This window comes from Gymnodraco acuticeps, unplaced genomic scaffold (assembly GCF_902827175.1).
Source record: "Gymnodraco acuticeps unplaced genomic scaffold, fGymAcu1.1, whole genome shotgun sequence".
In the NCBI taxonomy this organism is placed as follows: Eukaryota; Metazoa; Chordata; class Actinopteri; order Perciformes; family Bathydraconidae; genus Gymnodraco; species Gymnodraco acuticeps.
In genome coordinates, this window is record NW_022992060.1 from 96743 (window position 1) to 111114 (window position 14372).

Below are 14372 nucleotides of genomic sequence, written 5' to 3' on the forward strand. Positions count from 1 at the left end.
CTCTCTCTCTCTCTCTCTCTCTCTCTCTCTCTCTCTCTCTCTCTCTCTCTAGTTATGTGCAGCCCTGTGTATATGGTAGTTTGTAATAATGCACACACATCAAAATCGTTGTATCAAAACCATTTTCCTCTACCTATGAAACCCCAGTTACAGAACTCCGATGCTTCTGTTCAAGCTTTAAAACGGTGGATAGAGAAGAAGAGCAACACAACTGAAGGATTGTATCTCCGTTCAAATTAGCATGAAGCTAAAATGGACGTTAAGGGGCGTAGATAGAGCATGCGCGTTGATATCCCTAGTCCCACCTGTAACTGAGTGATTAACTAGATGCATTTTATTGAGAAATATGAAAAAAGAAATAAAGTCTTACCCCTCGATTCTTATCGCCACCTTGTAAACCACGGCGACTATCGCAGTCAGTACGAGACCGACAGGACTGGCCCCTCTGGAACAGAAAGAGAGCAACAGCTAAAAAATACAAGTTGAGAGTCTGTACCATTTTTTCTTCCGGCTCTATTGTGCTGATGTTCAGGTGTATATCAGTATGTAGTGTCTCTACTTTAAAGAGTCCTCTCCTGCTGATGTTCAGGTGTATATCAGTATGTAGTGTCTCTACTTTAAAGAGTCCTCTCCTGCTGATGTTCAGGTGTATATCAGTATGTAGTGTCTCTACTTTAAAGAGTCCTCTCCTGCTGATGTTCAGGTGTATATCAGTATGTAGTGTCTCTACTTTAAAGAGTCCTCTCCTGCTGATGTTCAGGTGTATATCAGTATGTAGTGTCTCTACTTTAAAGAGTCCTCTCCTGCTGATGTTTAGTTGTATATCAGTATGTAGTGTCTCTACTTTTAAAGAGTCCTCTCCTGCTGATGTTCAGGTGTATATCAGTATGTAGTGTCTCTACTTTAAAGAGTCCTCTCCTGCTGATGTGCAGGTGTATATCAGTATGTAGTGTCTCTACTTTAAAGAGTCCTCTCCTGCTGATGTTGAGGTGTATATCAGTATGTAGTGTCTCTACTTTTAAAGAGTCCTCTCCTGCTGATGTTCAGGTGTATATCAGTATGTAGTGTCTCTACTTTAAAGAGTCCTCTCCTGCTGATGTGCAGGTGTATATCAGTATGTAGGTCTCTACTTTAAAGAGTCCTCTCCTGCTGATGTTCAGATGTATATCAGTATGCAGTGTCCTCTACTTTAAAGAGTCCTCTCCTGCTGATGTTCAGGTGTATATCAGTATGTAGTGTCTCTACTTTAAAGAGTCCTCTCCTGCTGATGTTCAGGTGTATATCAGTATGTAGTGTCTCTACTTTTAAAGAGTTCTCTCCTGCTGATGTGCAGGTGTATATCAGTATGTAGTGTCTCTACTTTAAAGAGTCCTATCCTGCTGATGTTCAGGTGTATATCAGTATGTAGTGTCTCTACTTTAAAGAGTCCTCTCCTGCTGATGTTCAGGTGTATATCAGTATGTAGTGTCTCTACTTTAAAGAGTCCTCTCCTGCTGATGTTCAGGTGTACATCAGTATGTAGTGTCTCTACTTTAAAGAGTCCTCTCCTGCTGATGTTCAGGTGTATATCAGTATGGAGTGTCTCTACTTTAAAGAGTCCTCTCCTGCTGATGTTCAGGTGTATATCAGTATGTAGTGTCTCTACTTTAAAGAGTCCTCTCTGCTGATGTTCAGGTGTATATCAGTATGTAGTGTCTCTACTTTAAAGAGTCCTCTCCTGCTGATGTTCAGGTGTATATCAGTATGTAGTGTCTCTACTTTAAAGAGTCCTCTCCTGCTGATGTTCAGGTGTATATCAGTATGTAGTGTCTCTACTTTAAAGAGTCCTCTCCTGCTGATGTTCAGGTGTATATCAGTATGTAGTGTCTCTACTTTAAAGAGTTCTCTCCTGCTGATGTGCAGGTGTATATCAGTATGTAGTGTCTCTACTTTAAAGAGTCCTATCCTGCTGATGTTCAGGTGTATATCAGTATGTAGTGTCTCTACTTTAAAGAGTCCTCTCCTGCTGATGTTCAGGTGTATATCAGTATGTAGTGTCTCTACTTTAAAGAGTCCTCTCCTGCTGATGTTCAGGTGTACATCAGTATGTAGTGTCTCTACTTTAAAGAGTCCTCTCCTGCTGATGTTCAGGTGTATATCAGTATGGAGTGTCTCTACTTTAAAGAGTCCTCTCCTGCTGATGTTCAGGTGTATATCAGTATGTAGTGTCTCTACTTTAAAGAGTCCTCTCTGCTGATGTTCAGGTGTATATCAGTATGTAGTGTCTCTACTTTAAAGAGTCCTCTCCTGCTGATGTTCAGGTGTATATCAGTATGTAGTGTCTCTACTTTAAGAGTCCTCTCCTGCTGATGTTCAGGTGTATATCAGTATGTAGTGTCTCTACTTTAAAGAGTCCTCTCCCTGCTGATGTTCAGGTGTATATCAGTATGTAGTGTCTCTACTTTAAAGAGTCCTCTCCTGCTGATGTTCAGGTGTATATCAGTATGTAGAGTCTCTACTTTAAAGAGTCCTCTCCTGCTGATGTTCAAGTGTATATCAGTATGTAGTGTCTCTACTTTAAAGAGTCCTCTCCTGCTGATCTTCTACTTCTATTACAGAAGCCATGCTGATATCATCCATGAATACACGCTCTGTGCATGAAGCTCTGTCATGAGATTAGCGAGTGTTTCATGCCTTCACTCTCCCTGTGGTGTTGCATACTGTGTACACACACACACACACACACACACACACACACACACACACACACACACACACACACACACACACACACACACACACACACACACACACACAGGTTACAGAGCAGTAGCAGAGTGACCTTTAGAAAGTCAGAGCGTTGATGTCTTTGCACGAAAGTCTTTGTTTCTTCCTCCGAGCGAAACACATGATACTGATCCCAGATCTGAGTCAATTCACCACACTGTCACCATATCATAGCTCAGATGGGACTTTTTACACATTTGTAGACTTTTAAAAGTGATCTCTAGACAATTGGCCATCAGAAAAAAAGGACATATCTTATTTGCGAGTAAACCATGCACTGATGCAAGAACATGTGGATATTTGGGTTGCTATGGCTTCACCACATGTAACATGGTATTAATGTGTTGGTGTGTAAGCTTGTTTGCGTACTGTATTATGTGTGTCTTGGAAAATATATAATAAAATCTAGGAGTGCAGCCGATTGCATTTGCTTTTTCAAAAAGGTCTCTTGCAAACCTTTTAGCTTTTACGTCATAACCTACTTTCCTATAGCATGTGGACTGTATACAAATGGTAAGCTGCCTGGAAACCAAACGAAATGCAGCCGACATGATACAGTAATTGAAGACTCATCCTCCAGTTTGGTCCTCGAAGATAATGTGAAAATAATAATAATAATAGTGACAATCAGCAGCTATTCCAGCTCTAGCTCCAGCTCCTACTCAAGTAAACGTCTGAGTGCTAATGTGTGCCTGCTGTTGCTTTGTCTAGGACTCCGAGAGACCAGTTAATGTGTGTGTGTGTGTGTGTTGAGAGTGTGTGTGGGTGGGTGGGTGAGAGTGTGTGGCACAGCGGGGAGTTATTTTTTGCCTCCAGTCTTTGTTTGTGACTGAGAATATGACAAAGGAGGACTGGAGTACTCTCATACAGTGAAGCATGATGGATTTTTTTGTATATCTCATATCTCCAGCATGTATTAATAACATGATACAAGAAGAAAATCAATGTGCAGCCTTGAAACTACTTTTTGTGTCCAATGTGACACAAATTATTCCAATTTCTAACACGGCTTAGTTGAAATATACTTAATTCTGATTGGTAACTTCGGACACTCCATAGATCTGCTAATTGACGCTAACAGACCGTTGCTAAGGATAACAGACCGTTGCTAAGGAGGATCATGGGACTTTGTATATATTTAAGATCCGCAGTGGACAACACACGTTACAGGTAAAAGGGGGGGAAGTCATGACACAAATGTATGACTTCTTCAGGGGGTTTTTAATGTGTTTTGGGTTTTTAATGGCTCGTCAATCTTGGTTGCCTACAGTGGTGTAGTGGAGATTTTTTGACTGGGTGGACGGGGCGGGGGGAGACACTATGGACGCGCTCGTGAACTGTCAACGGGGGGGGGGGGGGGGTTCCTCTGTGTCGCCTGTCACTCAACATGATGCCCTTTAAAAAATATCATAATAAAGGGCGGTACCGGCCGTCAGCGAACCGATCCGGCCTTCCTGCGCGTCTGTCACTCAAATGCGGGACATTGTCTCAATTTGTGGGACGCGGGACAATTCATAAAAATGCTGTGTGCAGTCCCGCACACCTGATCACCCTACACACACACACACACACACACACACGCTTCAAATCAAGTTGCATAAATGCTTGAACTATGTTTTTATTATAATTAGTTTTCGTCATTATTAAAACAAATACACACTTGCAACTGATAACACTGGCAATGATTTTATATTTATTAGACTGTTAAAAAAAAAATCATGCTTCAAATAAGTGGGGGTACGGACGGCGTGCCCCCGCGTCCAACGCCCACTACACCACTGTAACTCATGTAACTCACTGTGACTCATGTAATGTTGTCACAGTTGTCGTGGAGACGAGGCACGGACGCAGACGTTTTTACCTTTTCAAAAGAGGAATTGGATAAAACATCATTTTTTCATCTGCAGGATCGCACTTTGGTAAAAATGCTGTTTGAGGCACGACAGCAATCATCCTGTCATTTATTCAGGGTGTTGAAAACTGAAATCTGATCAGGTTAAAGTTGATGGTGATAGAAAAACCTGTTGTGATTCATTAGAGACAATATCTGCTGCAGAAATACATTCACTTTACTGTCACACACACACACACACACACACACACAGACACTCACACACACACAACACACACCACACACACACACACACACACACACACACAACACACACACACACACACACAACACACACACACACACACACACACACACACACACACACTTACATGAGAGCCAGTCCCAGGTAGTTGGCGGTGCTGCCCCAGTACATCGGGTTCTCTAAGACGTTGAAGGGGAAGCAGGTCACCTTCTCCTCCATCAGGATACCAAAATAATCACCTGGAACACACACACACACACACACCACACACACACACACACACCACACCACACACACACCACACACACACACACACACACACACACACGCACACACACACACACACACACACACACACACACATACCATGTTACATCACTTCAGGGGACATTACATTGACTTACATGCATTTCCTGGAGACTTATCCTAACCTTAACCATAACCAACACATGCCTAACCCTAACCAAGTCTTCACCCTAAATTAATGATTCCCCTCATGGGGACCTCCATTTTGTCCCCATAAGGGAGGCGAGTCCCCACACGTGACTGTGTAAACAGATTTAGGTCCCCACAAGTATAGTAATGCGCGCGCACGCGCCACACACACACACACACACACACACACCCACACACACACACACACACACACACACACACACACACACCACACACACACACCACAAACCACACACACACACACACACACACACACACACACAGAGAGGCTTGTTATCTGCTCATCTGTTAAATGCTCTCCCACAGCCAAGCTTTCTTTCTCCAAGTATTTTTTCTGACATTGGAAACTTTACTTTAATAAGTGAACGTGACATGAAGCGCTGCTGGTCCTGTTTTCTGTCAAAGAAAAGCTGTTAATGCCCAATTTGTATAACAATGTCACTTATTTTCGCACTACAGGGGGACAGATTATACAACAAGCGTTTGGTTTGGATACAAAGCATAAACTGACTTCTGCTGACCTCATTTCTGACAGCGTCTACCTGCAACACAAGTCTGAGTTGAAAGCAGAGCATAACTTCTGCGTGTGTTTCTGCGTCACTGTTGTTGCATTGTGGTTTTAAAATTGGCAGCATGTATTTGTAGAGAGTGTTGGAAGAGGTTAGAGAAGTGTTTGTGCGATAAGGAGGGGTTTCGATCCTCAGTAAGCTGTGTGTATCATTTTGTTTTGTTTAGATGTGTGTTGTTTCCAATCCTGTGCCATCGCTTTGAATCATCAGGTCACACTGACTCCAGAAGCTCTTTATAGAGAGAAAGAGACACATCAAATTACAACACACACCCTCAGGCTTTATCCTTCTACAATGTGTGTGTGTGTGTGTGTGTGTTTGTTTTTGTTGTGCAGACAGATTATGGTGAGGCGTCCTCACACCCTTAAACACCCATATACACAGGGTCGGCTCTAGAACAAATCGAATGGGGGGGAAATCATTTACCAAGGGGGGGCACACACTGCCGTCAACAACCAACACACAAACACCAACGCAACTTCAATTTAAAAAAATATGCTGTAAAGTCTATTGTCTTTCACACACATTGCAGGGTGTAGTGCTATTGTATAGTGCACCTATGACTTGTGCATACATGCACGGTTGTGGCACGACCACCAAAACAGAAACATATAAGGACAGAGGGTGTCGTTTTCTCATACTGATATTCTGCATAAACTGTGCCGTTGTATTTGCTGTAAAGTGTCTTTACTGTAGGTTATTTTTTATTATATGTACAGCACTTTGGCTCGACCAAAAATCGTTGAAAAATGTGCTATATAAATAAAACTTGATTTGATTTGATAAGGACATAGGCCACCATATGAAAAGTGTGCAAATGTATTTAGTATCCTATCCATGTGAACATGTTTTAGGTGGGGGTGGACCTAACCTCCTCTAGGAGGGTCTGGGGGCATGCTCCCCCGGGAAGATTATTTTTAAAATATTGAAGTTTAAATGCATCAATCTGGTGCACTTTGAGAGCAAAGTGAAGAGATCTATGGATAGCCTACATCTCTCAGCATCCATGTGAAACAGAACTGTACACAGATTAACTTTTTTCTTTATGGATATTTTACTAATCACTCCCCTTTTAAACTGTATTCTTGTGTTACTGTCCTATAGTATTTCATACCCGTTTTTCATTTATTCTCTCTTTAATAACTATAATGATCATATAAACTTAAGGTATTCCTCGAAAATACTTACATAAATGGTGACCAAACCGTTTGAGACCCACTGAGATAACCTACACTAAAGTGAACTATCTAAACACTGAGAGAGTCCTTACCTCACTGAGCTGACGTTATAAGATCCTCTCAGTCTGACAGGAGAGGACTCTCCCCACCTTGGTGTAGAAACAGCTCTTTATATCCGTTAGCATAGCTAGCTAACCAGATGCTAACAACAACATTCCACGTTACCGCTCGCGCACTCACAAAATGCGCTCGTGCCACACACACACATAGCTTGAATGAAACACAGAGACCCATGTACTTGTACTGTACTGTATATCATATTATTTTCGATGGCTTTACTGTATAATCAGTGTAACAGATGAACAGATCGTCACTGGGCTTTCATCTAAACACACAGCCACGTAATGATAACCAAAAAAAAGGTCGGGGGTCATTGGTCAAGCAACACACCAATCAGAGAGCAGCAGTGAGCACACCTCAGGCTGTGTTTTATATTTGTATTCTTTATTTCTGATGTATTTCACACAAAAAACCTTTAGTGGAAACGTTTTCACTTATATGATTAGAAAAAGAACAAAACGGCAAAGTGGCAAGGCTTGCCCACCCTGCGTTGGGGGGGCACAGTGACTCATTTGGGGGGGGCATGGCCCGCGAATGACCCCCCATGACGCCGACCCTGCATATACACATGGGGCAGCTAATTCAATGCTATACATTATTTCCTGCATTTTATTTTGTTAGTAAAATAAGTAAAAGTAAAGAGGCTTCTAAAAGTCTACTTCAGTAAAAAGTACCCATAACTAGCAGCTGCTTTAAAGAGTACCTGACCTCCCTTTATATTAATAGAACAATAATGTCATTGTTAGCTAATGAATGTTTCCATGCTGAACAACGGCAACATGACAACGTTTCCATTGGTCCCTCTTCTTTAGAGAAGACCAGGAAATGATGGATACACGGATCGTGTTCAAATCAATAGGCACGCAATGACTCTAAAGAATAATGATCACGCATCAAACACACATTCAGACTAAAGGAACCAGCTGTTTGGAAAATGAGAGAAGTAGAAAGTACAAGTATTTGAGTTCAACATGTAAGAAGTAGAAAGTACAGGTATTTGAGTTCAACATGTGAGAAGTAGAAAGTACAGGTATTTGAGTTCAACATGTAAGAAGTAGAAAGTAACGGTATTTGAGTTCAACATGTAAGAAGTAAGAAAGTACAGGTATTTGTGTTCAACATGTAAGAAGTAGAAAGTACAGGTATTTGAGTTCAACATGTAAGAAGTAGAAAGTACAGGTATTTGGGTTCAACATGTAAGAAGTGAAAGTACAGGTATTTGTGTTCAACATGAAGAAGTAGAAAGTACAGGTATTTGGGTTCACATGTAAGAAGTAGAAAGTACAGGTATTTGAGTTCAACATGTAAGAAGTAGAAAGTACAGGTATTTGAGTTCAACATGTAAGAAGTAGAAAGTACAGGTATTTGAGTTCAACATGTAAGAAGTAGAAAGTACAGGTATTTGGGTTCAACATGTAAGAAGTAGAAAGTACAGGTATTTGAGTTCAACATGTAAGAAGTAGAAAGTACAGGTATTTTGGGTTCAACATGTAAGAAGTAGAAAGTACAGGTATTTGAGTTCAACATGTAAGAAGTAGAAAGTACAGGTATTTGGGTTCAACATGTAAGAAGTGAAAGTACAGGTATTTGTGTTCAACATGTAAGAATAGAAAGTACAGGTATTTGGGTTCACATGTAAGAAGTAGAAAGTACAGGTATTTGAGTTCAAAACATGTAAGAAGTAGAAAGTACAGGTATTTGAGTTCAACATGTAAGAAGTAGAAAGTACAGGTATTTGAGTTCAACATGTAAGAAGTAGAAAGTACAGGTATTTGTGTTCAACATGTAAGAAGTAGAAAGTACAGGTATTTGAGTTCAACATGTAAGAAGTAGAAAGTACAGGTATTTGAGTTCAACATGTGAGAAGTAGAAGTACAGGTATTTGAGTTCAACATGTGAGAAGTAGAAAGTACAGGTATTTGAGTTCAACATGTGAGAAGTAGAAAGTACAGGTATTTGAGTTCAACATGTGAGAAGTAAAAAAGTACAGGTATTTGTGTTCAACATGTAAGAAGTAGAAAGTACAGGTATTTGAGTTCAACATGTGAGAAGTAGAAAGTACAGGTATTTGAGTTCAACATGTAAGAAGTAGAAAGTACAGGTATTTGAGTTCAACATGTAAGAAGTAGAAAGTACAGGTATTTGAGTTGCAACATGGAAGTAGAAGTACAGGTATTGGGTTCAACATGTAAGAAGTAGAAAGTACAGGTATTTGTGTTCAACATGTAAGAAGTAGAAATAGTTACAGGTATTTGAGTTCACATGTAAGAAGTAGAAAGTACAGGTATTTGGGTCAACCATGTAAGAAGTAGAAAGTACAGTATTTGTGTCAACATGTAAGAAGTAAGAAAGTACAGGTATTGTGTTCAACATGTAAGAAGTAGAAAGTACAGGTATTGAGTTCAACATGTAAGAAGTAGAAAGTACAGGTATTTGTGTTCAACATGTAAGAAGTAGAAAGTACAGGTATTTGAGTTCAACATGTAAGAAGTAGAAAGTACAGGTATTTGGGTTCAACATGTAAGAAGTCAAAGTAAAAAGTTGTCAGAAAAATAAGTAGTGGAGTAAAGTACTGATACCAATTTTTTTTACTTAAGTACAGTAAAAAAGTATTTGTACTCCACTACTTCCCACCTCTGGTATTCAGCAATCAGCTTTATGAATACTGAAGAGAGACTGCATTCTTATCCATGAAGCTGTCAGTGTGGCAGAGTACAATTCACCCTCTAGAAATGTGTATCAGTTTTTCAACACTCTTGTTATCTGTTTACTGCCGTCAGAGTTCACTTGTTTTGACGGTGTGATAGTGATTCTTATCGGCTGCGTCTCATCACTCACACTGTTGTCCTTGAAGAAAGACTGAGAAATGGATTCAAACAGTCCTGCACTAAACGGTCAGAGAATACAAAAATCCCATCGGAGTCTCTTGTGATTCCTCTGCTTGATCTGCATGCAAAGTGAACACACACACACACACACACACACACACACACACTTCAGGGGACATTACATTGACTTACATGCATTTCCTGGAGACGTATCCTAACCCTAACCATAACCAACACATGCCTAACCCTAACCCTAACCAAGTCTTCACCCTAAAATTAATGATTCCCCTCATGGGGAGCCCCATAAGGGAGGCGAGTCCCCACACGTGACTGTGTAAACAGATTTAGGTCCCCACAATATAGTAATGCTAGGCCACACACACACACACACACACACACACACACACACACACACACACACACACACACACACACACACACACACACACACACACACACACACACACACACACACACACACACACACACACACACACACACACCCCTTCTGTCGACACAGTTGAGGATTAGTTGGCACAGAGTGAAGAAGGTGATGATCTGAGACTGTCTGGATGTTGGTGGTGACTCAAAAACACTCAAAACGGACTGACCTAGAAACCTGATCTTGTCAAATGGTCACATGGTCACATGATGATACTCGTGCCCATTTGATTGGATGCCTGGAAGCACACAATGGCACAACCAATGAAAACAAACATGGCTGTCCTCGAGGCAGATGCAACGTTTTGCATGTGCTGATTGTGAGGGCATGCAAGTGTTTGTTCACATGAATACGAATGAGCAAATGTGTGTGAAGTCACGTTTCTTACAGCGAGTGTCTGCATGGTTTTCTCACGTATGCGTCACACATGAGCCATGATCCAGAAAATCTAATTATAGTAGTATAAGTAGGGCAGAAATCATAGTTTTTGGTCGCAGTCCTACAAATAAAAATAAACTTTGCGGCAAGAAAACTTCAAAATGTATGATGAATAAGTTTCAAAGTATATATATAAAAACATAACTAAATATTCAGGTCTCAAGATAAGAATTTAACAATATATTATGTAGCTCCTATAATAACACATAAAACAAATACTGGTCATGATACAATTGACTATAACCACAACAAGAGGTTTTTATATTTTAGAAATACATATTATTATTTAACTAACCTAATGACGACCTAATACCCCGCGACCCGACCACGGATAAGCGGGAGAAGATGGATGGATGGATAACCTAATGAAAGTCAGGATTAGACCCCACTCACAATGGCATTGGTAACTCACTGATCTGAATCGTGTATATTTACCATGTGGATATTTAAGGTAAGCGCGTAAGCATGCTACTAAATGCTGAGAACAAAACACAAACTGAATCCTAAACATTTAAAAATACAAAACTTACTGAACTTAAGTCACTCGAAAAAAGGGTCTTACTAAGAAGATATGACAGTTTACCAAAGAGTAAAGCAGTAAAGGCCTAGATTAAGTCCCCAATGGAGGTCATGGATCATACAGATGACCAGATGTTGCACTGTTTAGGGTAGTGGTGGTCTAATGGATAGTGAGGTGGGCTGAAGATTGGAAGGTGTGAGTTCAAATCCCGCCTGGAACACCACCACTAGTGTGCCCTTGAGTAAGGCACTTAGCCTTTAGTTACTCCAGGGAGAATGTCCCTGTAATTATAAGTCGCTTTGGATAAAAGCGTCAGCTAAATGTAATGTAATGTAATACACTTCCCATAATGCAACTCTCTGTGCAACATACATTACGATACGATAATACTTGAATGGTCAGATCCAGCTCCATGTGTAACATCAACAGACACATATCAAGACACAAGACATGGAAAACAAACAACAGACATTGAACATAGCAGCAGGATCAGTGAGAGCTGCTCAAAGAGCCTTCAGCGTGCATCTGATCTGTAGCTCTGTGTTCACTGAGAGGACTGACTGGAGCACAAAGGATGCTTCAGGCTGACTTTAGTGAATCTCCATTAGATGGTAGCAGTTCAGATTCTCTGCTCAGAGCATGCTTTGGGTCCCAGATGATGTTGTTGGACAGGTTGGTATGGTCTGTGAGTCAGAAAGTCTCCGACAGGTGGACCAACAGTCTTTGAGCAGATTTCTAACAGGTGGAGCAGTTTTGATTTGAAAGCTGTTGACAAACACTTGACATGTGAAAACCACCAGACTTCCCCCTTAATATTTTCCAGTGTGTTTGATACCCACCTAGGAAGGTTCCAGTGAACCCCAGACGCAGGAAGCTTCCCACCACGAGCACCGTGCCCAGAACCATCAGAGCTACACCGACATAAAACACATCCGTCCGCTCCATCAGATCCCAGCGGGCCTGCAGCCTCATCGCCACCGTCATGCTGCAGGAAACACATCACAACCTCCTTTATTCAAACAGGTACATGCTCTGCTTGTAGTGGTGGTGCTAAGGGGCATCGCCCTGCTGTGAAAAATACCGTTACTGTGGATTTAAGGGGCAGAAAATAAGTGAAAAGAGAGAAAAGACGACCAAAAAGAAATGTGTGTTGAACCAAATAAAAGACTGTTATGTGGACCTACTTTAATAAGACTCATGCTGCTCATGACGCACGCTGTTCTACAATGAAATACAAATAATTAGAGTAGGGGGGTCAAACTCAAGGCCCGGGGTCCAAATCCGGCCCGTGACTTCATTTCATGCGGCCCCACTAGAGCTTGCAAAGAATATAATATGTTTATTATTCGGTTACATGACGATTTACAGAAGCACGTTGCCCATAAACTACATGTCCCACAATGCATCTCAAATTTGCCTTTTTTCAGAATCTGACTTTTTTTTCAAAATGTTACTTTCTTTTTCTTTAACTTTTTAAATCATTTTGTGACATTCTCCCTGAAGAGACTTGCAATTATTTGCCCTAAGCTTCTGCTTTCAGACGTAGTTAATGATGAAGTTATTACCCTATCCGATAATAATCCAATGCAGAGGCAATGATGTAATATAATACATTATTTTATATATATTAAATATTTATATATGTATTTTTATATAGTCTTATATATAAAACTGGCCCTTTGAGTGCAACCATGATGCTAATGTGGCCCGAGATGAAATTGAGTTTGACACCCCTGGTCTAAACTAAATGCTGCGGTGATGAAACACCATATCATGGATTATCAAGGATTCTCTCTGAAACAGTTTGGAGCTCAAAGGCTTTCTCTCTTGCCGGTTATACCACAAGGTGAGTTCCTTTTCACTTCCTGTTTCAAAAGTGCTGATTTGGGTATAAAGCTTTAAAAAATATAAAAAAGCAGGGGTCTGAGCTCATGCGGGACCCGGCAGCTACTGTCTAAACTAAATGCTGCCGTGATGAAACGCCATATCATGGATCATCAAGGATTCTCTCTGAAACAGTCTGGAGCTCAAAGGCTTTCTCTCTTGCCGGTTATACCACAAGGTGAGTTCCTTTTTACTTCCTGCTTCTTCACACACATGCTCTCCAGTACAGGTTAGCTCTGAGTGTTAGCGATGCTAATGTAAACACCGACCATATTACGTCCAAAACAGTCGGGCACTGTTTCTGATAGCAACGTTTCTGATTGGGCCGTTGTTACGAACTTGGATACTCAAAGGTAAGAACTCAAATGCACGACCCGGGAGCCAGAGGTAAAGTATAATTAATATACTTTATTTCTTCCACAAAATATATTCAAAAGAAAAACACTTTTACGAGGTGACAAAAAAGGGTCCAAAAAGATACAGCAAAATATCGCTTACAACTTGAGGAATTAAACTTTCAATAAGTTTCAGAAGCATAACGTAGGTTTGACAAAAGAAGCAATCGACGACGAGCAGAGTACTGGCATGAGGACAAGACAAGACGAACTGACACTGAACACTGGGAGACTGGGGAATTTAAACACTCAACAACAAGACACAGGTGAAAACAATCAGGGGCGGGGCTGACACTGATGAGGGCGGGAGAACACATAAGGAAAGGGAGTCAAGGAACCTGAAATGAGACGTGACAAAAACAAAACAGGAAGTGAAAAACAATACAACATAAACATGAGACATGACTGACTAACACTTTTGACGGTGCACAACAGCCGTGGGTCCACATTTCAGATATTACGTCATATCGGACGCAAATCTGGATCAGCTCCGTTGTTCCCCGTTTTAGAGATTTGGGTACGGAGGAAAAGAGAGAGGGTTTTATTTCCTGACGCTGCGTGAGTTCCCCGACGCACCGGGGACACATGTTGATGTAGAGAAGACATCAACAAGTGCATTTTGCATGATAGGTCCCCTTTAAGGTCTCCTTGAAAATTGACCCACAGATTGGACGATCACT

The 14372-nt window shown here is 40.9% G+C and overlaps 1 protein-coding gene across 3 annotated transcripts in view; it reads right to left on the reverse strand.

The window, feature by feature from the left end:
- Positions 1 to 14372, reverse strand: part of pemt (phosphatidylethanolamine N-methyltransferase) — a 90484-nt gene that overhangs the window by 3206 nt on the left and 72906 nt on the right. For 2 of the 3 annotated variants that reach the window (XM_034202243.1, XM_034202244.1), the window contains exons 4-6: positions 12253 to 12398; positions 4990 to 5101; positions 371 to 445 (exon numbers count right to left, since the gene is read on the reverse strand). In XM_034202243.1, the coding sequence (XP_034058134.1) occupies positions 371 to 445; positions 4990 to 5101; positions 12253 to 12398 (333 nt within the window). The remainder of the gene's footprint in view (positions 1 to 370; positions 446 to 4989; positions 5102 to 12252; positions 12399 to 14372) is intronic. The other variant, XM_034202246.1, reaches the window with a different exon arrangement.